At 34.8% G+C, this 25,565-nt stretch overlaps 1 protein-coding gene across 1 annotated transcript in view; it reads left to right on the forward strand.

Moving 5' to 3' along the window:
* Nucleotides 1-22,398, forward strand: part of CDH19 (cadherin 19) — a 76,014-nt gene extending 53,616 nt beyond the window's left edge. Inside the window, exons 9-12 of the mRNA XM_018039815.1 lie at nucleotides 7,589-7,710; nucleotides 12,936-13,050; nucleotides 16,994-17,245; nucleotides 20,293-22,398. Of these exons, the coding sequence (XP_017895304.1) occupies nucleotides 7,589-7,710; nucleotides 12,936-13,050; nucleotides 16,994-17,245; nucleotides 20,293-20,783 (980 nt within the window). The 3' untranslated portion in view covers nucleotides 20,784-22,398. The remainder of the gene's footprint in view (nucleotides 1-7,588; nucleotides 7,711-12,935; nucleotides 13,051-16,993; nucleotides 17,246-20,292) is intronic.

Consider the following 25,565-nt stretch of genomic DNA (forward strand, 5'->3'; position numbering starts at 1 on the left):
ATTTCATTCTTTTGCATGTAGTTGTCCAGTTTTCCCAGCACCACTTATTGAAGAGGCTGTCTTTGCCCCATTGCATATTCTTTCCTCCTTGTCAAAAATAAGTTTCCCATAGATGAGTGGGTTTATCTCTGGGTTCTATCTTGTTCCATTGGTCTATATTTCTGCTTTTGTGCCAGCACCATACTGTCTTGATGACTGCAGCTTTGTAGTAGTCTGAAGTCAGGAAGTTTGATTCCTCCAGCTCCATTCTTCTTTCTCAAGACTGCTTTGGTTATCCAGGGTCTTTTGTGTTACCATATGAATTGTGAAATTTTTTGTTCTAGTTCTGTGAAAAAAGCCATTGGTAATTTGGTACGGATTGCACTGAACCTGTAGATTGTGTTTGGTAGTATAGTCATTTTCACAATATTGATTCTTCCCACCTAGAAACATGGAATATCTCTTCATCTCTTTATGTTGTCTTTTATTTCTTTCATCAGTCTCTTGCAGTTTTCCATATACAGGTCTTTTGTTTCCTTAGATAGGTTTATTCCTAGATATGTTATTCTCTTTGTTGCAACAGTGAATAGTATTGATTCCTTAATTTCTCTTTATAATTTTTCATTGTTAGTATATAAGAGTGTAAGTGATTTCTGTGTATTGACCTTGTAACCCACAACTTTGCTGAATTCACTGGTTAGCTCTAGTAATTTTCTGATACTTTCTTTTGGGTTTTCTGTTTAGTATCTTGTCATCTGCAAATAGTGAGAGTTTTACTTCTTCTTTTCTGATCTGGATTCCTTTCATTTCTTTTTCTTCTCTAATTGCTGTAGCTAGGACTTCCAAAACTATGTTGAACGATGGTGGTGACAGTGTCTTGTTCCTGATCTTAGAGGGAAAGCTTTTAGTCTTCACCACTGAGAATGTTTGCTGTGAGCTTTGCATTTATGGCATTTACTATGTTGAAATAGGTTCCTTCTGTGCCCATTTTTAAAGTGTTTTTATCATAAATCGATGCTGGATTTTGTTGAAGGCCTTTTCTGTATCTATCGAGATGATCATATGGTTTTTAATCTTTCAACTTCATGTTATGTTGTATCACGTTGATTGATTTGTGTATATTGAAGAATCCCTGCATCCCTGGAATAAACCCAACTTGAAAATGGCACATGAACTTTTTGGTGTGTTGTTGGATTCTGTTTTCTAGAATTTTGCTGAGTATTTTTGCATCTTTGTTCATGAGAGATAGTGGTCTGCAATTTTTTTTTTTTTTCATGTTGTCTTTTTCTGGTTTTGGTATCAGGGATTATGGCCTCATAGAATGAGTTTGGAAGTGTTCTTTCCTCTGCAATTTTTTCATAGAGTTTCAGAAAAATAGGCACTTGCTCTTCTCTGAATATTTGATAGAATTCCCCTGTGAAGCAAACTGGCTCTCAGCTTTTGTTTTAGGGGAGATTTTTTATCACTGTTTCAAGTTCAATGTTTGTAATTAGGCAGTTCAAAATTTCTATTTATTCCTGGCTCAGTCTTGGGAGGCTGATATTTTCTAAGTATCTGTATATTTCCCCTAGGTTGTCCATTTTGTTAGCATATAGTTATTCATAATATTCTCTTATGACCCTTTATATTTCTGTGTTGTCTGTTGTAACCTCTCCTTTTTCATTTTATTGATTTGATTTTTCTCCCTTTTTTTCTTGATGAATCTGGCTAGTGGTTTGTCAATTTTATTAATCTTCTCAAAGAACCAGCTTTTAGTTTTATTAATCTTTGCCATTGTTTCCTTCATTTCTCTTTCATTTATTTATGCTCTGATTTTTATGATCTCCTTCATTCTGCTGACTTTGGGGGATTTGTGTTCTCCTTTTTCCAGCTGGTTTAGATGTAGAGTAGGCTGTCTATTCAATGCTTTTCCTGCTTCTTGAGATATGATTGTATCACTATAAACCTTGCTCTTAGAACTGCTTCGCTGAGTCCCTTAGGTTTTGGGTCATCATATTTTCTTTGTCATTTGTTTCTAGGAATCTTTTGATTACTTTTTTTATTTCTTCAGTAACCTCTTTGTTATTTAATAATGTATTATTTAATCTCTTTGTGTTTTTTGCTGTTTCGTTCCTGTAGTTGATATCTAGTCTCATAGTGTTGTAGTCAGAAAAGATACTTGACACAATTTCAATTTTCTTAAATTTACTGAGGCTTGATTTGTGGCCCAAGATGTGGCTTATCCTGGAGAGTGTTCCATGTGCACTTGAGAAGAAACTGTATTCTTCTGCATTTGGATGGAAAGTCTTGAAGCTATCAATTAGGTCCATTTGGTCTAATGTTTCATTTAAGGCTTGTGTTTCCTCATTGATTCTATGTTTTGATGATCTGTCCATTGACGACAGTGGCGTGTTAAAGTCCCCCACTATTATTGTGTTGCTGTCAGTTTCTCTTCTTATGCCTGTTACTGTTTGCCTTATGTATTGAGGTGCTCCTAAGTTGGTTGCAAAGACATTTACAATTGTTATGTCTTCTTCTTGGAGTAATCCCTTGATCATTATGTAGTGTCCTTCTTTGTCTCTTATGATATAAAGTCTATTTTGTCTGAAATATGGATTGTCACTCCAGCTTTCTTTCGGTTTCCATTCTTATGGAATATCTTTTTTCATTCTTTGACTTTCAATCTGTATGTGTCTCTAGGTCTGAAGTGGGTCTCCTGCATATATATGGGTCTTGTTTTTGTATCCATTCAGTCAGTCTGTATCTATTTGTTGGTGCATTTAATCCATTTACATTTAATGTAATTATTGATACATATGCGCCTATTGGTATTTTTTGATTGTTTTGAGTTTCTTTTTGTAGGTTTTTCCTTTCTCTTGTGTTTACTGGCTATGTAAATCCCTTTAGTATTTGTTGTAAGGCTGATTTGATGGTGCTGAATTCTCTAAATTTCTGCTTGTCCATAAAGCTTGTGATTTCTCCATAAATTTTGAATGAGACCTTTGCTGGGTATAGTAATTGTGGTTGTAGGTTTTTCTCTTTCAGTACTTTATATCCTGCCATTCCCATCTGGCTTGTTGAGTTTCTGCTGAAAGATCTTCTGTTAATCATATGGGTTTTCCCTTGCTGCTTTTAATATTCAGTCTGCTTAATCTCTGTTAGCTTGATGAATATGTGTCTTGATGAGTTTCTCCTTGGGTTTAACCTGTAGGAGACTCTCTGTGCTTTTTGGATTTGATTGACTATTTCCTTTCCTGTGTTGGGGAAGGTATCAACTATAATTTCTTCAAAACTTTTCTTAGTGCCTTTCTTTTTTTCTTCTCCCTTTAGGACCCCTATAATTCAAATATTGGCACATTTAATATTGTCCCAAAGGTCTCTGAGGCTTTTCTCAATTCTTTTCATTCCTTTCCCTTTATTCTGCTCTTCAGCAATTATTTCTGCCATTCTATCCTCCAGTGCACTTATCCATTCCTCTGCCTCAGTTATTCTATTGGTTCCTTCTAGAATATTGTTAATTTCAATAATTGTGTTATTTATCTCTGTTTTCTTATTCTTTATTTCTTCTATGTCCTTGGTGATTGTATTAACTGTGTTAAATGCTTCTTGCATTTTCTCCATTCTATTTTCAAGTCTTAGGAGCATCCTTACTATCATTATTATGAATTCTTTTTCAGAGAGATTACTTATTTCCTCTTTGTTTATTTGGTCTAGTGAGTTTCAACCTTACTCTTTAATTTGTGTTGTATTTCTCTGCCTTTTCATCTTCTTTTTCTTTTTTTAAGTGCTCCACTTGAGGTCTCCTTTTCCAAGCTTTAGGATTATTTTACTTCTTCCTTTTGATTTTTGCCCTTGGAGGGAAATGTTGGCTGCGTGGTTTGTGTTGATTTCTTCTTGGGAGTGACTTGTGGCTGTGTTCTAGTGGGAGAAGGTCAAGTAAGTAATTACAGAAACACTGGGACATATACACACACACTTCCACACATTCAGTTATAATCAAAGTATTCTAAAGAAAAGAGGGAGATTGACTTGGTGAGCAAGGGAAACCAGAAGTGATATCAACCAACTGAAAGGAGAGTTACCTAATGCTCAATCTGGAAATCTGAGTATGAACAGAAGGCCAACTGAGGAATATAGCATAGAGAACTCAACAGTTTAACTTACTTGGTCAAAGAAGAAAGAGTGATGGGAAAAAAGGAGAATAAAAAAAAGAGAGAGAGAAAAGAAAGAGGAGAAGGGAGGGAAAAGAGAAAAGGAAGGGGTGGAGAAGAGGTTTAAACATTTTTTAAAAAGAGGGAGAAAAAATAGCAAAACAAAAATTAATAGATGTGTGTGGAAAAGATTTATATATATTTACAAATAGCTACAGCTGGTAAAGCACAGTAGGAAAAGCAGTTGAATACATCCAAAACAAAATCCAAAAATATTCATCAAGGGGAAAACAAAAGTGAAAAGGAGAAAAAAGAAACAACCTAAAATGAATGTTTTTCTTGCATTTTTTTTTTTTTTTTTGACAAGAAACACAAAGAGGAAAACTCTACAGCACCGCAAAGGGCTAATATTGAGGTGGAAATCTGTAGGGGGAATAAACCATGTGATTTGTAAGAAAAAAAGAGAAAAAAAATCTTAAAATGATTTTTTTAACAAGAAAAAGAAGAAAACACAGCACCACAGAAAGCTAATGTTATGGTGGAAATATGTTGGGCAATAAGCAGTGTGATTTATAATAAGAAAGAATCTTAAAATTATATATATATATATATATATATATATATATATATATATATATATAACAAATAGGAAGTAAAACAAAGGGGAAAACTCCATAACACCACTAAATGCTAGTGTGAAGATGGAGCTATGTTGGTGGAATAAACTGTGATTTATAAGAGAAAGAAAGAAAGAAAGAAAATGAAACAGGAAAAAATAAATAAAGGATTTTCAAGATCGTAGCTTTTGGTTGTGGAGTCTGCCTCTGTGGATGGGGCTGGGTTAGTGTTCTGTGATGTTTCCCTGGTTGGCTGAGCTTGTGCCTGAGTTCTGGTGGATGGAACTGGATCTCACCTCTCTAAAGGGCAGTGCACGTGTCCAGGAGTAGGTTTCGGAGTGTCTATGGGTTCAGTATGCTTTTGGGCAGTTGTTGTACCTTTCAAGGTGTTCAGTTCAATTCAGTTCAGTCGCTCAGTTGTGTCCGACTCTTTGCGACCCCATGAATCGCAGCACGCCAGGCCTCCCTGTCCATCACCAACTCCTGGAGTTCACTCAGACTCACGTCCATCCAGTCAGTGATGCCATCCAGCCATCTCATCCTCTGTTGTCCCCTTCTCCTCCAGCCCCCAATCCCTCCCAGCATCAGAGTCTTTTCCAATGAGTCAGCTCTTCACATGAGGTGGCCAAAGTACTGGAGCTTCAGCTTTAGCATCATTCCTTCCAAAGAAATCCCAGGGCTGATCTCCTTCAGAATGGACTGGTTGGATCTCCTTGCAGTCCAAGGGACTCTCAAGGTGTTAGGCGCGTCTTTGCAGGAGCTGTTCCATATCTTGATGAGTTTTTGATGTATTTGGGGGGAGACTAGCGATCTCCCCATCTTACTCTTCCTCCATCCTCTCTGATTCCTGAGCTTAATTTTAAACAGCTTTTTTGAAAAAAAAAAATGATAAAGATTTTAAATGATTTTTAAAACTAATTTTCTTAAATTTATTTGTAACATATACTTTGTCCATTTTACTTAGGCAGAAAGTTGTTCTACAGCGATGTATAGTTAAACCATAAAATATGAATCTTAAGTTTTGAATAATTTCATCTTGAAATTTCCAGAAATATCTTTTCATATTTTAATGTTTTCAAGCTATTTGATCCTGAAAATAGTTCAATAGAGTCACCAAATAATAATTCTTAGTGGTTTATGTAATTCCTAAAGGCCATGGGTTTCTTTTATATGTAATAAAAACACAGCAAGTTTTAATTTTAACTAATTGATTATGTATTGGTTAAAATACTTACATACAAAATCTCATCCCAACCTGGAAAATCTCTTCACAAGGTGAAACAGATATGAGCAGTTTTATAATTAAAAACATTAAACTAGAATTTGATGTACATCATAGTTGGAAAGAAACTGCCAAGTCAGAAAGAAATCTCAGGCCTTTTACATACTCAACCAAACAGGATCCGCTGCAGGCATGTCTCAAGATAATGGCATGGGTAGCCATTCCCTTCTCCAGGTGACCTTCCAGACTCAGGGATCGAGCTCTGGTGTCCTGCCTTGAAGGCAGATTCTTCACCACTGAGCCACCAAGAAGCCCAGATGAACAATTACTGGTATTAAAGTGGGAGCACTTAGCACCACCACGTGTCACACAGTTTATCCTAAGTCCACTAAGTAGTTGGAGTGACCATTTGTGTTTGCTAACTGGCTTTATCCATATGAAAACTAAACTTTTTATACGTTTATGACAAGAAATAGTTTTGTATCTTGGTCAAGGTTTTTGCTGAAGTTAGGTGCCTACCCTCCCACAGAAAATGGGAGAAAATATGCTATTAGTATCTTCCTTGATGATTAATTACATTCCAAAGAATTGGCTCCCAGCACCGAAAAAAGACAAGCTTGGGTTGTAAAGTTGGCAAGAGATTTGGCTCAGTTTTAAAAGGTTAACATATATTTCAAAGAGATAGAAAGATAATTTACAAGCTTTTCTAAAGTAAATACTCTAAGAAGGGGAAGGAAGGAAAGACTTTTCCCTAATTTTCAACAGAACTAATTCTCTATCTTTTTTAAATTGTTCTTTGCCTTTACACATTACAACTTCAAATATAATGCTTTTGGATTAAAAAAAGAGCCTGCAAGATTATAAAGACACTGAGACAAAAGAAACACCTTCCCACTCTTCAATGTATGTACCTTCCAGTGGCTTTTTAAATGAACAAAGAAAGATTTGAAATAATAATATACAAATATGCAATACCATTGCCTGATGACTCAGTTGGTAAAAAATCTGCCTCCAATGCAGGAGACCCAGGTTCCATCCCTAGGTCAGGAAGATCCCCTGGAGAAGGGAATGGCAACCCACTTCAGTATTCTTGCCTGGAGAATCCCATGGACAGAGGACCCTGGCAGGCTACAGTCCATGGGGTCACAAAAAGTCAGACATGACTGTGTGACTAGCACTTTTTTCCAACAGGTCACAACTGTGGACAGTTATGCCTCCTAGTACCTTCAGACCACTTCTGAAGACAATTTAGATATTCACAACTAGAGTGGACAATGCTACTGGCATTTAGTTAGTAGAGGCCAGGGATAATACAAATATGTTTGACAGTTCCTGGATTAAAAAAAAAAAAAATGTTCATATACCTGACTATCTTCTTTACTTTCACTGCTTTTCCTCATCAGCTTCCTACAGTCGATGGCAGGTACAAGGCACGCGGTAAACACTGATTGAGCTGAACGTTCTGAGAACATTTTTTGTAGGCTATATTGTTGTATATGAAATATATAAAGATCCTGTCCTTGGCTTTTATTCATGTGAAATAAAAATATACCACATAGCCTCTAATGCAATTTTCATGACTATGTTACCCCTAACAACAGCATTATTCTTTATTTTCATTCTGTTTACTCAATTTGCAGACAATATCGCACAGATTTCTTCAGTCCCTGTCTATGTACAAGTTCTCAATATCAATGATCATGCTCCTGAGTTTTCCGAATACTATGAGACTTACGTTTGTGAAAATGCAGTCGCTGGTCAGGTAAGAATCCATCATAAATCGTCAATATCTAAACAGTACTTTGTATTATACAGAATAGCATTTTCTATGTATTCCTGCAGCTTTGAAATGATATTAATAAAAATAACCTTTATTTAGCTATATTAATTATAGGCTTTAATGTTGTAAGTTACGTATAATTTAAATTTCTTTCTTTCAAAAAATATGTAAACTTCAAATTTTCTATTTCCAAATTCCTCACGTTTGAAAAATCTCCTAACCCTTAGAATTTAATAGTAAATCATTTGTACTTTGACAATAAAGAAATTTTTTTTGTGATTCTGTAAATAATTTTAATTAACTTTGATTATTCCATCCATCATGCAAATAAAGATAAAATGATATATAAAATACATCAGACATCAACAGATGAAATTCAATTTGAAATGAATTATTAAATATATAAAGACTTAAGAAAGCATACTCATTTTGAAATACTATATCATTACTTCACAATTTTTTCACACATTTTCTTATATGGGGCTTACCTTTTTACATTTGTAAAATGTAGAGTTTAAATTAGATTCTCCTTTGAGTATCTCAGTTCCAATACACGATAACTTTACATTTTTTAGTTATCCTATTAAATCTCTTAAAACATTAAAAAAAAAAACCTACTTTTTAAAAACTGAAAAAGTATTGCAGTTGTTTAGTCTCTAAGTCTTGTCAGCCTCTCTGCCACCCCATGAACTGCAGCACGCCAGGCTTCCTTGTCTTTCACTATCTCCCTGAGTCTGCTCAAACTCCTGTCCACTGTGTCAGTGATGCCATCCAACCATTTCATCCTGCTTTCCCCTTCTCCTCTTGCCCTCAATCTTTCCTAGCATCCGGTTCTTTTCCAATGAATCAGCTCTTCATATCAGGTGGCCAAAATATTGGAGCTTCAGTTTCAGCATCAGTTCTTCCAGTTAATATTCAGGATTGATTTCCTTTAGGGTTGACAAGTTTGATCTCCTGACTGTCCAAAGAACTCTCAAGAGTCTTCTCTAACAACACAATTTGAAAGCATCAAAAAAAAAAAAAAAAAAGAATCAAGTACTAACAAAACTATAAAACAAAAATTGAATGTTACAAAAACCAATATAAATGTATTACTGGTACTGGTTTTATTTTTATTGGAGGTTATTTTACTTAGATTCTTGATATATTCTGGTTGGTTTGAAATATATTATATTATTTTTATAAAATATCTCAGAAGCAATAACTCAATAAATTTCATTTTCCTTTCTTAAAGTAAGTTAATATTTTTTAATTTATCAGATTATTTTATTTTGAAATTATTGTTTGAAAGACAATGAAATGATACCTTTGAGTATGCATATCAAGAAAAAGAAAGAAAAAATGGGTAAATTATAAAAATTAAATCTCTATTTTGTAATATAATATTTGTGTGTTCTAATAATTTGAAAATCTGAATGATGCAAACAGTGTTGGGAAGATGATACATAAATATATTAAAATTCTCCAGTCTTTTCAACAAATTTTGCTGTAACAAATGGATAAGAAGGAAACAGGGAGGAAATGGAAAACTCCATCTAAACCTCATACTTTATACAAAGATTATTTTATAATGTATCATAGATTTAAACATAAACCTAAAACTAGAGACAAGCAGAGGAGAAAACATTATGTTATGACTAGGCAAAGAGTTCTTAAATATAACACCAAAATACCAATCCATAAGAGAAAACATGTATTAATTTGATGTAATCAAAATTAAGCCAGTGAAAATCCCCGTTAAAAGAATAAAAAAGACAATCTACAGAGTGGCAGAAAATATTTGAAAGTAAGAATGAAATGATATAACTGGTACTCAGTCTAATAGTCAAAATCTCCCTTAATACTGAAATACATTTGGTAGTATTTTTTAAAATAATAATGAGAATAAAATCTCTGCTTCCCATACTATTAATTCATAGTGTTCCGAAGCTTAGGTCCATACAATAATACATATAATTCATACAAAACAGAGTTACCAAAAAGAAGAAAATATATTTGAGAACATAAGATTATCTAGTAAAGTGAGTAAAGTGCTGACAAATAAGATAGAATTTTGATTTTTCTGAGAGCATTAAAAAAAAGAGAGAGAAGAGGAGGTTGCTCTTCAACAGGTGTAATGTTTCCATTAAGCTGGGTGAATAAGCCTGAGACATTGTCACTACGGTTAAAAATGTGTTAAGAGGGTGGATCTCGTTTTAAGTGCTTTTGCCACAAAGTTTTTAAAACGTAGAAGAGAAAGAGGTAAAATTAATTTTAACGTTTATTTGACAGAATATGATGATTTTCACATGTAATAAGAATATAGAGAAATATTTTATGTATTTTCTCATACTATGAAAATCACTTTTGTTTCATTTCCCACAGGCTCAGACAGCTGGACAAAATGTTGTATTAAAAGGTCTCCTGTATCTATCTGCTTTGGGTAGATAATACAATCACTGTAGGAAATCAAAATGCCAGACCAGTGCACTCTATTCTAAAGGAAATCAGACACTCCCTTAATGACCTATGTGGCTAAGCAGAAGTTTTATTTCTGTTCCTTATGTGTAAATGGCCAGGATGGGGCGGAGAGGAAGAGTAAAACTTTTCGGGGGGTTGCAAAATATGAATATAATAAATGAGCTGACATTAGGGCAATTTGCTTTTTCTGTTTGATGTAAATAGTTATCATTTTTCAAATTAATGATTCTGATTATCTTGACTGATACCAAATATCTTTTCCAGAAGTAAAGCAGAATAGCAGTAAATTTTAGATTCCTTCATACCAATACACAGTCTAATGTAAAGACAGTTACATTGTCTCCATGTAAAAATTTTTTCTTGCCTAAATTTCTGTGATCCCACAGTGTAATCCCTGGTGTTCTCTTCATCTTCCTTTCTTTCTCCTGTCCCTTACCCTTTTATTTTTTTCAGACTCACTCTTTCTGGTATCCACAAAATGTCTCAGTTACAGTTCGTATGCAAATGACCTCTAGATCTTTATGCCAGTAATGGCTGTAAGTCCAAATAATTAGAGAAAATTTCTACATCTATTCTACTGGAATGTAAACAGTGGTGATAGAGACACTCTTGGCCCCAGCCACCATGGGATACCCAGACCTGAGATGACTTGGCATGCTCCAAATGCCAATGAAACATTTGTTAAATGGATACCTTTGGGATATTCATTATATACATTGATAGTTTAAATTTATATGTGATGATTTTCTGTGAACTTTTATAAAGAATTTTATTAAAAATTACAAAAGTAATTTATCAAAGGAAAATGAGAAAATATATATTGAGATAAAATCTAAGACTATTTCATTTTTAACAGAATAAATTTATATCTATACAAGTTAATGGCAAAACATAATATTTAATGTAATTTAAATACATCTAACAAAATTTTGTGAAAACTTTTTTTTGAAACAGTAGTTCTGCCTTTGTCTACTATCAAAATATTAAGCTATCATGAGCTCAATATTTTTTCCTTAAAAACATTCTAAAGAAAGAAATAAAACAGACTACAGACTCAATTTTCTTGTAGCTTTATTATTTGATTAGCACTTTGACCTTTAGAACAGATGTTCACAACCTTTTTGAATACTAAATGTGTATCCTAAAAATAAATAAAAATGATCCTAAAAATTTATATCTCCATATTAAAAAAATTATTGAGTATAGTTGATTTATAGTGTTGTGTTAGTTTCAGATATACAGCAAAGTGAACCAGTTGGCGCTCCAGTGGTTAAGAATTTGGGCTTCCATTTCAGAGGGCACATAGCTGATCCATGGCGTGCATGCATGCTAAGTCGCTTCACTCTTTTTGATCCTATGGACTATAGCCTGCCAGGCTCCTTTGTCCATGGGATTCTCCAGGCAAGAATACTGGAGTGGGTTGCCATGCTCTCCTCCAGGGGATCATCCCAACTGAGGGATCAAACCCGTGTTTCTTATATCTTCTGCAATGACATGTGGATTCTTTACTGTTAGTGCCACCATCCCGGGAACCAAGACCCCACTTGCCGTGCAGTGTGGCCAATAAATAAATATATATTTCTCCAAATTTTAAACTTAGAACATTAAGTGGGAAAGACAGAATTCAGAATATTAGACTTCCAAGCCCATAACCTTCATCCTGGCTATACAAAATCTTGTAATAACTCAAAAGCATTATCCTGATACAATGCACATTTATTATGTAGGCATGGATTGAATAAAAATGCTTTATTTTACTAGATTATTTAATTAATACTCCATGATTGTGATTTAATTAGGAATGTGTTGTAAGGCAAAAGATAAATCAATGTAGAGAAATAATGTACAAACTGCATTAGTTTCACAAGGTTCTTCATGCATGTGTAGAGATATGCTTTGAAATATAAGATTATAAATCATATCTGTCATCTTGCAACTAAGGGTATTTTTGCGTGACACATTGTTAAAAGCAATTTAATTCTAGAAAATTCAAAACAATAACTTCTATAGTCAATTTACTTTAATTTCCAGAATTAATCACAGTCTCACTATTTGATCTTGACAGCACATCTCTTTTTTGACAGTAATTAACTACTTGACTGACACTTTCACGTCTTGAAAGCAAAGGACTAATTGTGAACTGATTTGTTCCTAGTCGCATTATTTCACTTTTTTGTAATCTGAGATAGACAGAGGAATTTACTTGACATGGAATACTTTTGCTCTAATCTTCTGGGTGAAAGGAAATCATGTACATCACCCCTAAGCTTTAAATACACTATTCCTAAAATCAATTTATAAACTCATTAGTTTAACAAATACTCAAGTAAGACAATAATGTTTATTACAGTTATGTCTCCAATATATGCAGGAACTATTTAACTTCAGCAAATCATAATGGTTAGTATTCAGATAAGAGAGAGAAGGAGAAAAGGACAGAAAGGAGAAATCCAGGCAGGAAGGATCGGAGGATGTTTTCTGACAAACTTAGCTTATGGAAATCATCTCATCCATTAATAAGAATTTACTTTCTATGTAATATCAAAACATTCTTCTGAAAGGAGCAAGTAAACATGTTTTTAACCTCAGAAAATATTTTCATATTTTCCACCAAATTTGAGATATCCTCTGGAATATCCATAATGATTTTGGTAAAGCAATTTTAATAGAAGCTAATAATAATTTAAAATAATAATCAGAATATTATAAAGAGAATGATCAAAACTTATCCCTATTTTTTTTCCTAGGTGATTCAGACCATCAGTGCAGTGGATAGAGATGAATCCATAGAACATCACCATTTTTATTTCAATCTATCTGTGGAAGAAAATAACTCGAGTTTTGCAATCATAGATAATCAAGGTAATGCCATTCATTTATAATAGCTTTCTGTTCATTCTTCGAGATTTGTTTAATTTTAAGAAAATTCATAGCATTACTTTTTATACTGTTCCTGCAATATGATAGTGTTGAGAAATTATTCGAGGAGTCGCAATGGAAATGGGAAACAAAACCCAAAGTAGTGTTCTGGGAATAATAGCCTCATTTCCCACTGGATTTCTTTAAATTGGAAGCACTTCTTCAAGTAATTATTGGTTATAAGCCCTTGCAAAGTCTGAATGACCTTGAAAATATAATTGCAGTTCCTCTCATGTCTTCATATCTGGAAAAGAAAATTATATATGCTTCCTGGTAGCTCAGACAGTAAAGAATCTGCCTGCAATGAGGGTGACTCAAGTTCAGTCCTGGGTTGGGAAGATCCCCTGAAAAAGTGAATGGCAACTAACTCCAGTATTCTTGTCTGGAGAATTTCATGGACAGAGGAGCCTGTAGGACTATAGTCCTTGGGGTCCCAAAGAACTGGACACACCTGAGCAACTAACGATCAATGCAAAGAAATAGAGGAAAACAACAGAATGGGAAAGACTAGAGATCTCGTCAAGAACATTAGAGATACAAAGGTAACATTTCATGCAAAGATGGGCTCAATAAAGGACAGAAATGGTATGGACCTAACAGAAGCAGAAGATATTAAGAAGAGGTGGCAAGAATACACAGAAGAACTGTACAAAAAAGATCTTCATGACCTGGATAATCATAATGGTGTAATCACTCATCTAGAACCAGACATCCTGGAATGTGAAGTCAAGTGGGTCTTAGAAACCATCACTACAAACAAAGCTAGTGGAGGTGATGGAATTCCAGTTAAGCTGTTTCAAACCCTGAAAGAGATGATGCTGTGAAAGTGCTGCACTCAATATGCCAGCAAATTTGGAAAACTCAGCAGTGGCCACAGGACTGGAAGAGGTCAGTTTTCATTCCAATCCCAAAGAAAGGCAATGCCAAAAAATGCTCAAACTACCACACAATTGCACTCATCTCACATGCTAGTAATGTAATGCCCAAAATTCTCCAAGCCAGGCTTCAGCAACACGTGAACCATGAACTACCTGATGTTCAAGCTGGATTTAGAAAAGGCAGAGGAACCAGAGATCAAATTGCCAACATCTGCTGGATCATGGAAAAAGCAAGAGAGTTCCAGAAAAACATCTATTCCTGCTTTATTGGCTATGCCAAAGCCTTTGACTGTGTGCATCCCAATGAACTGTGGAAGGTCCTGAGAGATGGGAATATCAGACCACCTGACCTGTCTCTTGAGAAATCTGTATGTAGGTCAGGAAGTAACAGTTAGAACTGGACATGGAACAACAGACTGGTTCCAAATAGGAAAAGAAGTACATCAAGGCTGCATATTGTCACCCTGCTTCTTTAACTTATATGCAGAGTACATCATGAGAAACTCTGGACTGGAAGAAAAACAAGCTGGAATCAAGATTGCCAGGAGAAATATCAATAACCTCAGATATGCAGATGACACCACCCTTATGGCAGAAAGTGAAGAGAACTAAAAAGCCTCTTGATGAAAGTGAAAGAGGAGAGTGAAAAAGTTGGCTTAAAGCTCAACATTCAGAAAATGAAGATCATAGCATCCTGTCCCATCACTTCATGGGAAATAGATCGGGAAACAGTGGAAACAATGTCAGACTTTATATTTTTGGGCTCCAAAATCACTGCAGATGGTGACTGCAGCCATGAAATTAAAAGACGCTTACTCCTTGGAAGGAAAGCTATGACCAACCTAGATAGCATATTCAAAAGCAGAGACATTACTTTGCTGGCTAAGGTCCGTCTAGTCAAGGCTATGGTTTTTCCAGTAGTCATGTATGGATGTGAGAGTTGGACTGTGATGAAGGCTGAGTGCCAAAGAATTGATGCTTTTGAACTGTGGTGTTAGAGAAGACTCTTGAGAGTCCCTTGGACTGCAAGGAAATCCAACCAGTCCATTCTGAATCAGCCCTGGGATTTCTTTGGAAGGAATAATGCTGCTTAAACTCCAGTACTTTGGCCACCTCATGAGAAGTGTTGACTCATTGGAAAAGACTCTGATGCTGGGAGGGATTGGGGGCAGGAGGAGAAGGGGATGACAGAGGATGAGATGGCTGGATGGCATCACTAACTCGATGGAGGTGAGTCTGAGTGAACTCCGGGAGATGGTGATGGACAGGGAGGCCTGGCGTGCTGCGATTCATGGGGTCGCAAAGAATTGGACACGACTGAGCGACTGAACTGAACTGAACTGAGCAACTAACACTTTCACCTTTCATAGTCACTTGATTGATTCAAAGATATTTGGAATCATTAATTAGAAGCTATAAATATATGAAAAGGCTGTTCTTTTCCCTTCAAAACTAAATGATTGTATCAGCCTAAGAACAAAATGTTCTAAAGGTTTTCATATGGAGAGACGGAGTTCCTTTTCCTTCCATACAGAAGTAGGTCAACTTTGTACAAAGCTGCAGTGTTCTTTTTTCCTTCAGTAAAATATTTTTTGTTGTCATATATGTTTCTATTTAATTTTGCTTCATTTCACAAAGATATGCAGCACTGTAGGAGTCATTATTCGGGCATCTATAATCAAACACCTGCAGCTGTTCTTCCTTACGCCTGAGTTTAAGCTCCCGTCAAGGGGAGATCTTTTATGGAAGGATAAACACAGACTCATTCTTTCCCCTTTGGCTTTGTCAAATTCCCTAGTGAAAGAAACTCAAATAGATTTAAGATTTTTTTAAAAAGCCACATCAAAATAAGAAATAAGCTATAGATTTGTTTATATTAATATAAAATAAATTAGTGGGACAAAATAAATATATTGAAACATAAAGGGAACAATTTAATATTGGTTTAATATTTGTGGTTATAAGTAATTTAAGAAAATACATACCCAAAAGTATAAACTTTCTCACCTGTTTGATCTGTCTAGTGAATAAAATCACAGGTTTATAGACTTCAAGAGCATGATGGAGAGTTTGTTTTTAAAAGGAGATTTGGAAAAAGTGATAAGTAGGCATACATTTCAAAAGACTTTTATTCTCATTTATCTATTTCAAAGACTTCCATTTATCTATCTCCCCTTATTTGTTTGTGTCTTCTAAAATTTGTTTGATTGCTACAGAATATGTTTCAAGGAATGCCAATACCAAAAAATAAGTGTCTGGGGGGAAACATATTGTGTATCATAGACTGATACACAGTAAACTGCACTGGAGAAGACCATTTAGCATATTTGGGGAGTCAAGGAAAAAATTAAATATGTTGAAGTATATATGATTTATTTTTGTTAACTATTTGAGCGTTCTAGCCAAGTGAATTAATCAGTACTATTAAGGTTTAATGATTCTCTGAAAAAAAAGTAGAAAATAGGTCAATAATGTCAAGGTGAAATGAAATGTTCTAAAAGAAACTTTAACTCCAAGTAAAATTAATTATATTGCCTTATTAATAAATACATTATTTGAGATCACTTACTGTGACACAGAGGAATCTCATGTATTCATCTTATTTGTGAAAGTAATGAGTTTCTATTAGAAAAATGAGTCATGAGTATTTAATTCAAATGAAACTGATGTGTCTTTATACATTTAATGCTAGTGCCCCCATATACTGTCAATGGCTAATTAAAAAGCAATTTCTTTTCTGTGTTCCATATGTATGTTTCCTATCTTTACCAAAAAAAAAAAAATAGAACTGATTTATATAATTCATCTAATTTTGTAATTGGGATTCAGGCAAAGTCGAAATCATTAATGACTTTTTGAATTGATCTTTTAATTTTCTTTTTCATCAGAAATGTACTCTTTCTTATTTGAGCTTATTTAATCTCTACATTCCTGCCTCTTCTACACTTAGTGGCTATGAATTTCTTTTGCGTTATTAAAAAAATTATGCCTGTGGATTTTTGTTTTAGATAACACAGCTGTAGTTGTGACCAATAGAACTGGTTTTAGCCTTCAAGAAGAGCCTGTTTTCTACATATCCATCCTAATTGCTGACAATGGAATCCCACCGCTTACAAGTACAAACACCCTTACCATACACGTGTGTGACTGTGGTGATGCTGACAGCACACAGACCTGCAATCATAAGGATTTCATGCTTTCCATGGGATTCAGGGCAGAAGTCATAACTGCTGTGCTGATATGCATTATGATAATATTTGGTAAGTCATGTGAACTGAGCATATATTCATTTATTGACAACAATATGATACATATAGAAAAGAGTTAACCCCATTATAATGATATAATGTGGACTTGTGTGTGTGTGTGTGTGTGTGTGTGTTTAATTGCCCTTATGAATGTGTTACAACTCTTAAATCAAGTGGAGTAAATGAGGAATGGAGTGAACATGCACTTCAAGTTGAAAATCAATGACTCTTGAATTTGATGAGTATATGAGTACATATGTGCACGGCCTTTTAGGAGTGGTTTTGACACACACACTGCAACATATGTAGTAATATAAAAATTAATAATAATAATGGCCAACTTCTGTTGTGCACTTATTATATTCCAGGAGACTGTCTTAAGTGATTTGCAGAAATTTTGCAGTTTACTCCTCAAGATAACCTCAAGAAGTAGCAACTGTTACCGCCTGTATTGTACGGATGAAGAAAGTGGAAGTCAAAGAGTTGCCTAATTTACAAAGGGTCATGTAGCTAGTAAATGAAGTGCTGAGGTTCCATAACCATAACACACCTCCATCCAACCCTTTACTGCAGCACACTGAAGCCTAGGAGCATTGGGGAGTAAATGTTAGGATGAAAAAAATGTAAACGAGAAGTAACAAGGATCTACTGTAGAGCCCAGGGAACTTGTCAATACTCTGTACTGGCCTATGTGGGAAAAAGTCTAAAAAAGACTAAATATGTACACATGCATAACTGATTGCTGTACACTTAAAACTAACACAGTATTGTAAATCAACTCTACTCCAAAAAAGGGAAAAAAAGGAAATTCCAACTGATCAGGACACGCATAGTTCTGTCGGTCACATATATCTCAGGGTTTCCAACTTTCCAGCATATATCATGAGGAACTAACAGAAAGCTTCCTGTTAAAAAAAAAAAAAAAAAAGCACTTGTTTGTGATGGGTAATTATGCTTAAGCTAGCTTAAAAATAAACATAGTTTTCATTCTGAACATGTAAAAGAGAGAGTCTAACTTAAAGTGTTAAACACGAAAGAAATCTCAGTAAAATAGCTCCACTTGTTTTCGTCTGTTTGCTATTGTTGTTGCTGTTGTTTTCACAAGGAAGTAAGTTATAGTCATTTTATAGATGAGGCAAATGAGGCTCCAAGTGTTTCAGCTAGGCTTTCAAAACTACACATTATGCATCAAGCACAACTTTTACCTTTTCTTAACATACAAGTCTATATAGTCTAAACCTTTCTGTTGCTTCCCTCATAACTTCACATCAAAGCCAACACAACTGTATTGAAGGTTGACAGCAACTGTATGAGCCATGGGTTATGAAATCCCAAACTCACTACTCAAACTGACATACAAAATGTTTCAGGATTTGCTTTACTTTCACTCTTCTCATCTTTCTCAAATCTTTAAAAATCATGCATTTCTCTTTTACCCAAGTTACCCTTCCTTTCTACCTAACTTCAATTTTTCAAATTATTTTTGATGATCCTTTATCATAAAACTAAATTTATTGCTATATAACTAGATATCAGAAGCAAGAAGCAGTAGAAACAGTATGATGTTTGCAGGTTGCAAACACAAAATTGCTCACTAGTGCAGACCCAAACCTAGTCCCGAGACCCTGCAAGGAAACCAAGGGCAACCTCACAGTCAAGGGCATGAGTCATATTGAAAAGTTGGAATGTCAGGTTCAACAACAGTCAGAAGTTTCCTGTGAAAGTTTCATGAATATGTGCTTCAATTCATAGATTGAAAAATTATTTATTAGCTCCCTTTCTATTTCAACCATATATCTCAGCTTTATTAAATTACTGTACCTGGATTCAGGCACAGTGAGCTTATTTCAGGAACACTATTTCAATTTATTTAAATGTAAGATTTACCTAAAACACTGCCAAATGTATTTCTCTTTTGATAATATTAATAACATTACTTCCTGTTTGTTTCAGTTCCTGTAGATGAAATTCTGAACAGACACATAAGATCTGAAATTGTGTAAAGGTTGACTATGCATGAAACACACACATACACTTTTCTCCAAAAATTTTTTTAAAAGCATTCTGAAATTGTTCTATTTCTACACAATTTTAAAAATGTTTTATATTGATACAATTGATTGATGTGAACATACCAGTGTTATGACTCAAAAACCTGCTAAGTTTGGAATTTCTGAAATTAGTATGGTATAGCAAAGCACAGATTGTGAACCAACTTTCTGGGTTTGAATGCCAGCTTTTTGTTTCCTAGGCATGTGATTTAATCTCTCTGCACTTCATTTTCACCATCTTTACTAGAGCACTATAATAAAATATGGGTATCACAGCAAATCAATGAGTATATGTAGAACTTTTAGAAAAATGACTAGTACAGACTTTGTAGTCAATGAATACTAACTTAGAAAGAAATTATGCCACAGAATGTGTCTCAGTGGTAAAAATCAAACCGTCTCAGTGTGCTTAACTTCCTCTAACACGGATCACTGGTTCCTGAGATTGACCTAGGCACGTAGATTGGAAAATCTTATTTCTCATCTTTGTTCTATTTTCAATAAAGAAAAAAAATAAAATTTTGTCATAAATTGATCATCATATAAAGTTGACTATATTTCTCTGTTTTTCCACTCTAAATCATCAACCAGTTAAGACTGCTATACTGCCTTATCTTTCTTCAAGTCCCTTTGGTAAATTTTCAATGACAAATATATCTTTGCTTTATAATCAGAAAACTGACGCTTTTGTCTTAAGCTTGTAACAAAAGCAAGAATTTATAGCTTATTATAAATAACATACTATTTAACAATTTTTATAATGTAAATAGATAACATATATTTAATTATAGTATGCATTAATATTAAAAATGTAACAATATTTGATAACGTATTTCAATACAGAGTGAATATATAGTATAACATTATTAGGCATTATTGTTTATTTATAATATAGTAATACAAATATAAACATGCATTATATTTATAATGGAAGTAATATGAAGCCTTAATATTTATAATATATAATATTGTATTTGCGTTAATGTTCTGATACGCTTTGTTTCATAGGTTTTATTTTTTTGAACCTCGGTCTGAAACAACGGAGAAAACAAACGCTGTTTCCTGAGAAAAGTGAAGAATTCAGAGAGAATATATTCAGATACGATGATGAAGGTGGCGGAGAGGCTGACACAGAGGCCTTTGACATTGCACAGCTGCGAGGCAGCGCGGTAATGCGGGGCCGCAAGCCTCGCAGACACGCCAGGGCGGAGATGCGCAGCCTGTACAGGCAGTCTCTGCAGGTCGGCCCAGACAGTGCGGTGTTCAGGAAGTTCATTCTAGAAAAGCTGGAAGAGGCTGACACTGACCCCTGTGCCCCACCTTTCGACTCCCTCCAGACCTATGCTTTTGAGGGAACAGGGTCCTTAGCTGGATCCCTGAGCTCCTTAGACTCCGCAGCCTCTGATCACGATGAAAATTATGATTATCTTAACGAACTGGGACCTCGCTTTAAAAGATTAGCGTGCATGTTTGGTTCCACTATGCAGTCAAAGAATTAGGGCTTTTTTCACTAATATATTTTTTAAAAAATGCTAATGTATGTTTGGGCAAACTGGTAGTCGCTTGGTGAAAAGTTGTTTACTTCAGATCCCTGGGAAAAGAAAGAGATGCAACTTATACTATTCTCTGATTTTCTTGGAGTAAATATTCCATATCTTCCCTGACTGCAGATAAGGGAAGTGAAGCTAACTGCAGACTCCCTCTAGCAAGCCCCTGAAATACTCTTTCAGACTTTTTTTTTTATGTCAAATACAAATTCTCAAAATTTTTGACGGTTTAATGTGAAAAGGACAATGAACTAGATCGTCTTAACTTTATTTCATTTATTCACATTGTGAATCTTGCAAGGTAAGAGTAAAGTGTTTCTGTGTGTTAACTTCCTGATACGCTACAGAGAAAAACATATAGGAGAATCTGGGTAATTATATACAACTTTGAAAAACTCTTTTCTATGAATATGCAAGCTTATGACTGAGTCTATGATTCATTCCAGTTTGATATTTTAAAATTGTCTTCAACACCACATTTTAAAACTGTTTTCAAATTTAGGCAGATGCTTGGTATTTGTTTATGAATCAAAGATATAGTGTAAATTTATATTCTCTTTGATATTACAGCTTTATAGAAAAAAAGGCATAGACTATGTTTAGGAGATTTTCATAAGTTATTTTCTTATGTATTCAAAATACTTCTTTATCATGTCACAATGCAATCACAAAGTACATATCAATATTTCCTCAAGATTAAATTAAAACTTTTTAAAAAGAATTGTGTGAAATTTTTTCATTTTAATTTTATTGCTACCAAAATGATAGAAGTAAGTGAAAGGAGTACTGGGTTCAAACTGGAATTAGTATTCATCCTAAATATTATGATCAACTGTGCTGCTCTTACTGTGCATAAAATAAAACATGATAAAATTCTCAGCATTTCCTTTTTTATCGATGCTTAGACTGTAACTGATTCTTCTATGTCATTTTTTTATTACTCAGTATAAAATTAGATGCAATAGTTACTTTTATTGTAACATTATGGAGGAAATATGCTAAGCTGCTGGACATAAAGCTTGAAGGTAACATTAGATAGTAAGATAATAAAACACTGATTTTCATCAGCCTTGTAAGAATGATTCTTGTTCTATCCAAATCAAAGTGAAATTCGAAATTCACAGGTTGAACAGAAAGTAGTGAATATTGTGTGCTCAAAATTGCTATATGTGTTCATTGTTTTATTAATAGGGTATGAAACTGAACTGAACTAAATTGGTCATATATGTTCAAATCAAATATTTCAAATAATTTTAAGCTGAATTTGGAACAGTTGAATACCTACAATCTCTCTCTGTATTTTGAGATATAAACATCCAAACCATGTAATAGAAGTTAATTTTTTCATCAATATCAATCAGGTATCATTCATATCATTTTGTGTCAGCAACAGAGATACAATTTTACAAAAGTCTGAGAAAATCAGACTTGAAATACAACAATTTTGGAAGATATTAAAAGCAGTTGGAGAGGACATAAACTGTAGTAAATCCTTGTACATGCATATCATTATTTACTTAGGGAAAAGTAAGAACAGTAAATAAAAGAAACTTCCAGAAGAGCAAAAACTTGCAAGTAAAAAAAAACACATGTGGGTTGAGAGAACATTTACATTCCTATCATATTGACATAAAAATTGAAAAAGTATAGTTAGGGAAATTTTCATGAATCATTCCATGAATGGCTGCTCCCTGTATTTAGAAAATAGTATATATAATCTTGGTTAAAGAAATTGAAAGTGTGATAAATAGCAGGTGAAGCAATCCATGGAAAATAGATTAGAAAAAAAATAGAATCTTTGGGGCTCACAGTTAGTTCTGTCATGGATGGAAGCCTTATAAACAGCCTATCAACTTGGAAGAACACCTTATAAAAATGCACATTGACGCAATATCTGCATCAGTAAGGTTTACTGTTTGAGTCCAGTGGCATTCAGCAGATGTGTTAACATGAATTCTGGTTTAATTAATGATAGGATTGTCAATCATAGCATACATAGAAAAAGAGATTCAGGGATGGATACCTATATGTTAGTCTAAAAAGTGTTCTTTTAAAATTATATATAAAAAATACAATCAGATTTTAGTAGATAAGTTGCAATTTTCTAGAAATTATTCTCAGCAATATTTCAAAAACTATTTAAATTTTTTTTCTAGTCACACAGGAGTTGCAGGAATATAGCTGTATCCCAAGCGAAAGACATGACATTAAGATCTTATTTTTGTACATTTTAATACAGGTAAATCAGTGTGGATGTTTATGAAATAGCACAGCTTCACATTATTACCTGCACTACAGTGTTCTTGCCTGGAGAATCTCATGGACGGAAGGGCCTTATAGGCTACAGTCTATGAGGCTGCAAAGAGTCAGACACGACTAAGCAACTAACACACACAGACTTCAGTGTCACTCTTCATTAACTTAGAGGTTGATGCCTAAGTCTTAAACTACAGGTGATTGATACAGGAAGATGTTAAAAGCCTTTATAGGGATCAGAAAATATTAGGCGTATTTGTTCACTAAGCCCATGGCTTGAGCCTGTCGGATCTGAGTTTGCATTATTTCACTTTCATTTAGGTAACTGTGTGAACTTTGTCGAACTGAATAATCTTTCCACGTCTGAGGTTGTGATCGCTAAAATGAGGTCCAATCTACCTATTTCACACAATTGTTGTGAAGAATAAGCAAAACAGGAAGAGTGTGCAGTACCAGACAAAACGCAAGAGCTCAGTAAATGACAGCCCATCATCACAAAGGCTGACACGCCTCTGCTGGAACGCACAGATCCCTTTCTTTTCAAACACTGAACAATCCCAAGGGCTTCACAGCATTTTTGAAATATAAGTCAACTTTCTGACCTGACATGCAAGGTCGGGTATCATCCTGTGTTCTGCTTGTTTCTGTATGCTCTCCACTCTTCCAATGTCATGCTCAAGGCCTGAAGCAACCTTTCTCCAAACATTTCTATTTTTCATTCCCTCACTTCATTCAAGTCTATGATCAATTCTGACTTCCCCAGAAAGACCTACTGGGCCACTCTCCCCCAAATGTGGGTCCCTTGCTTTGCTTTCTATCCATCAGATCACTCAGTTACTTGGTATTTCATTGTACATATGGTACTTGCTATTGTCTTTATCATTTTGTTACAATGTAAAGCCTAATTGGGCAAGAAATTGTCTGACTTTTTCACTTGTTCTTGTCTGAAATAGCTTCTGGAACACAGTATGTGACTAATAAATATTTCTTGAATGAATGAGGTAATGAATTTCAATCTGTTTTTCTTGTTCATGTATTATAGAAGCAACCTTAATTTTGTTGAATATTAATATGGAATTAAAGTATTTGTCAAATGAGATTGGCACTGGGTAGTTCTGGGATACAAATAATATTCCAGAACTTTGAAAATACCCCAGATTTTCAAAATCTTTCTGTAAATTATGAGTTTATTATTTTAACTTGTTTGTACTTAATAATATCACTTCCTGTTGTGGGGAGGGGTAATGGCAGTTACCTTGTTTGGTCAAAACACATCTTTGATGATTGCTGTATAAATTCTCATATGAATAAATTCCCATGAAGTGTGATGTGCAGGAAAACATTTGTAATGCATGGCAATTCTGCTTCACATGTTAGAAAACAATCTGGGAACAAATGTACTGTTAAGTTCGCAGGGCTACACAAAACCTTCAAGGTAGCTTCATGTTCTTTTTTATGATATAAATAGGCATTAGGTATCAAAGACACTAAAAGCTGGGAGACACATTAGCGAGAGAAATGTAGGAAAGGATTATGCGGCTTTTTTTTCTTTTCTTTTTTTTTTTGGCCACACTGAGCAGCATGTGGGATCTTAGCAACCTGACCAGGATTGAACCCATGCCCCTTGCAGTGGAAGCCCAGAGTCCTAACCACTGCACGGCCAGGCCAGTCCCATATGTGGTTTTTTTATATATATCTAATTATGTCTGTCCTCTATATCTGCGTACCCATCCAACCATCTTTCCAGCCGCATATCTATCTATCATCTATCTCCGGACTATTATCTTTCTCCTCCTCCAGGAAATTGTAATTTCACAATTACACTAGAGATTAGCATCTCAATCACAGGTTAGATCCTTGGGACCTGTTAGCATTTGTTGTCTTCTTTTCCTAGAGAGCTCTGAAGATGGGAAGCTGCCTGGTATGAAATGGCAAGGAGAGAGGGCAAGAACTGGGCAAAATGCAGTCCCTACCCTTTGACAAGGCAAAACAGCGTAATTTCCCAGAGATTAAGTCATTGCACCTGTAGATATTTTGCACAGAAGGGAGAAGCTTCGGGAGCTTAAATCAGTCATTCAAAGACTGTGTGACACAGCTAAGGAAAAACAGAGACCTCTGGTCCTTAAAACGTCTCCGAATCCCCCCCCTGCATGAAATCCAGAACAGAGGGGCAGCCATCAGACGCCTGTCATCACTCAGGACTCTGGCCGTGAAGTTCTGATAGTGCCAGGCCTTTGTCTTTCACCTTTCCATCCCTACCCAGAAATCAGAGGTCCTGACGCACAAAGTGAAGAGGAAGAGAGACAGAGCCATCTTGGCCAAGGTGGGCATAACCAAGATCAATGGAAATGTCTCTTAAAAACTGAATAAAATAAAGCATGTTCATGATGTTTCCTTCACGTTGCAAACTAATCAATAAAGTGGATACATTAAAGTATCAAATCCATTTGGCATTTCATGTAGTTTGAATAATTTGAA

This window comes from Capra hircus, chromosome 24, assembly GCF_001704415.2.
Source record: "Capra hircus breed San Clemente chromosome 24, ASM170441v1, whole genome shotgun sequence".
Classification (NCBI taxonomy): Eukaryota; Metazoa; Chordata; class Mammalia; order Artiodactyla; family Bovidae; genus Capra; species Capra hircus.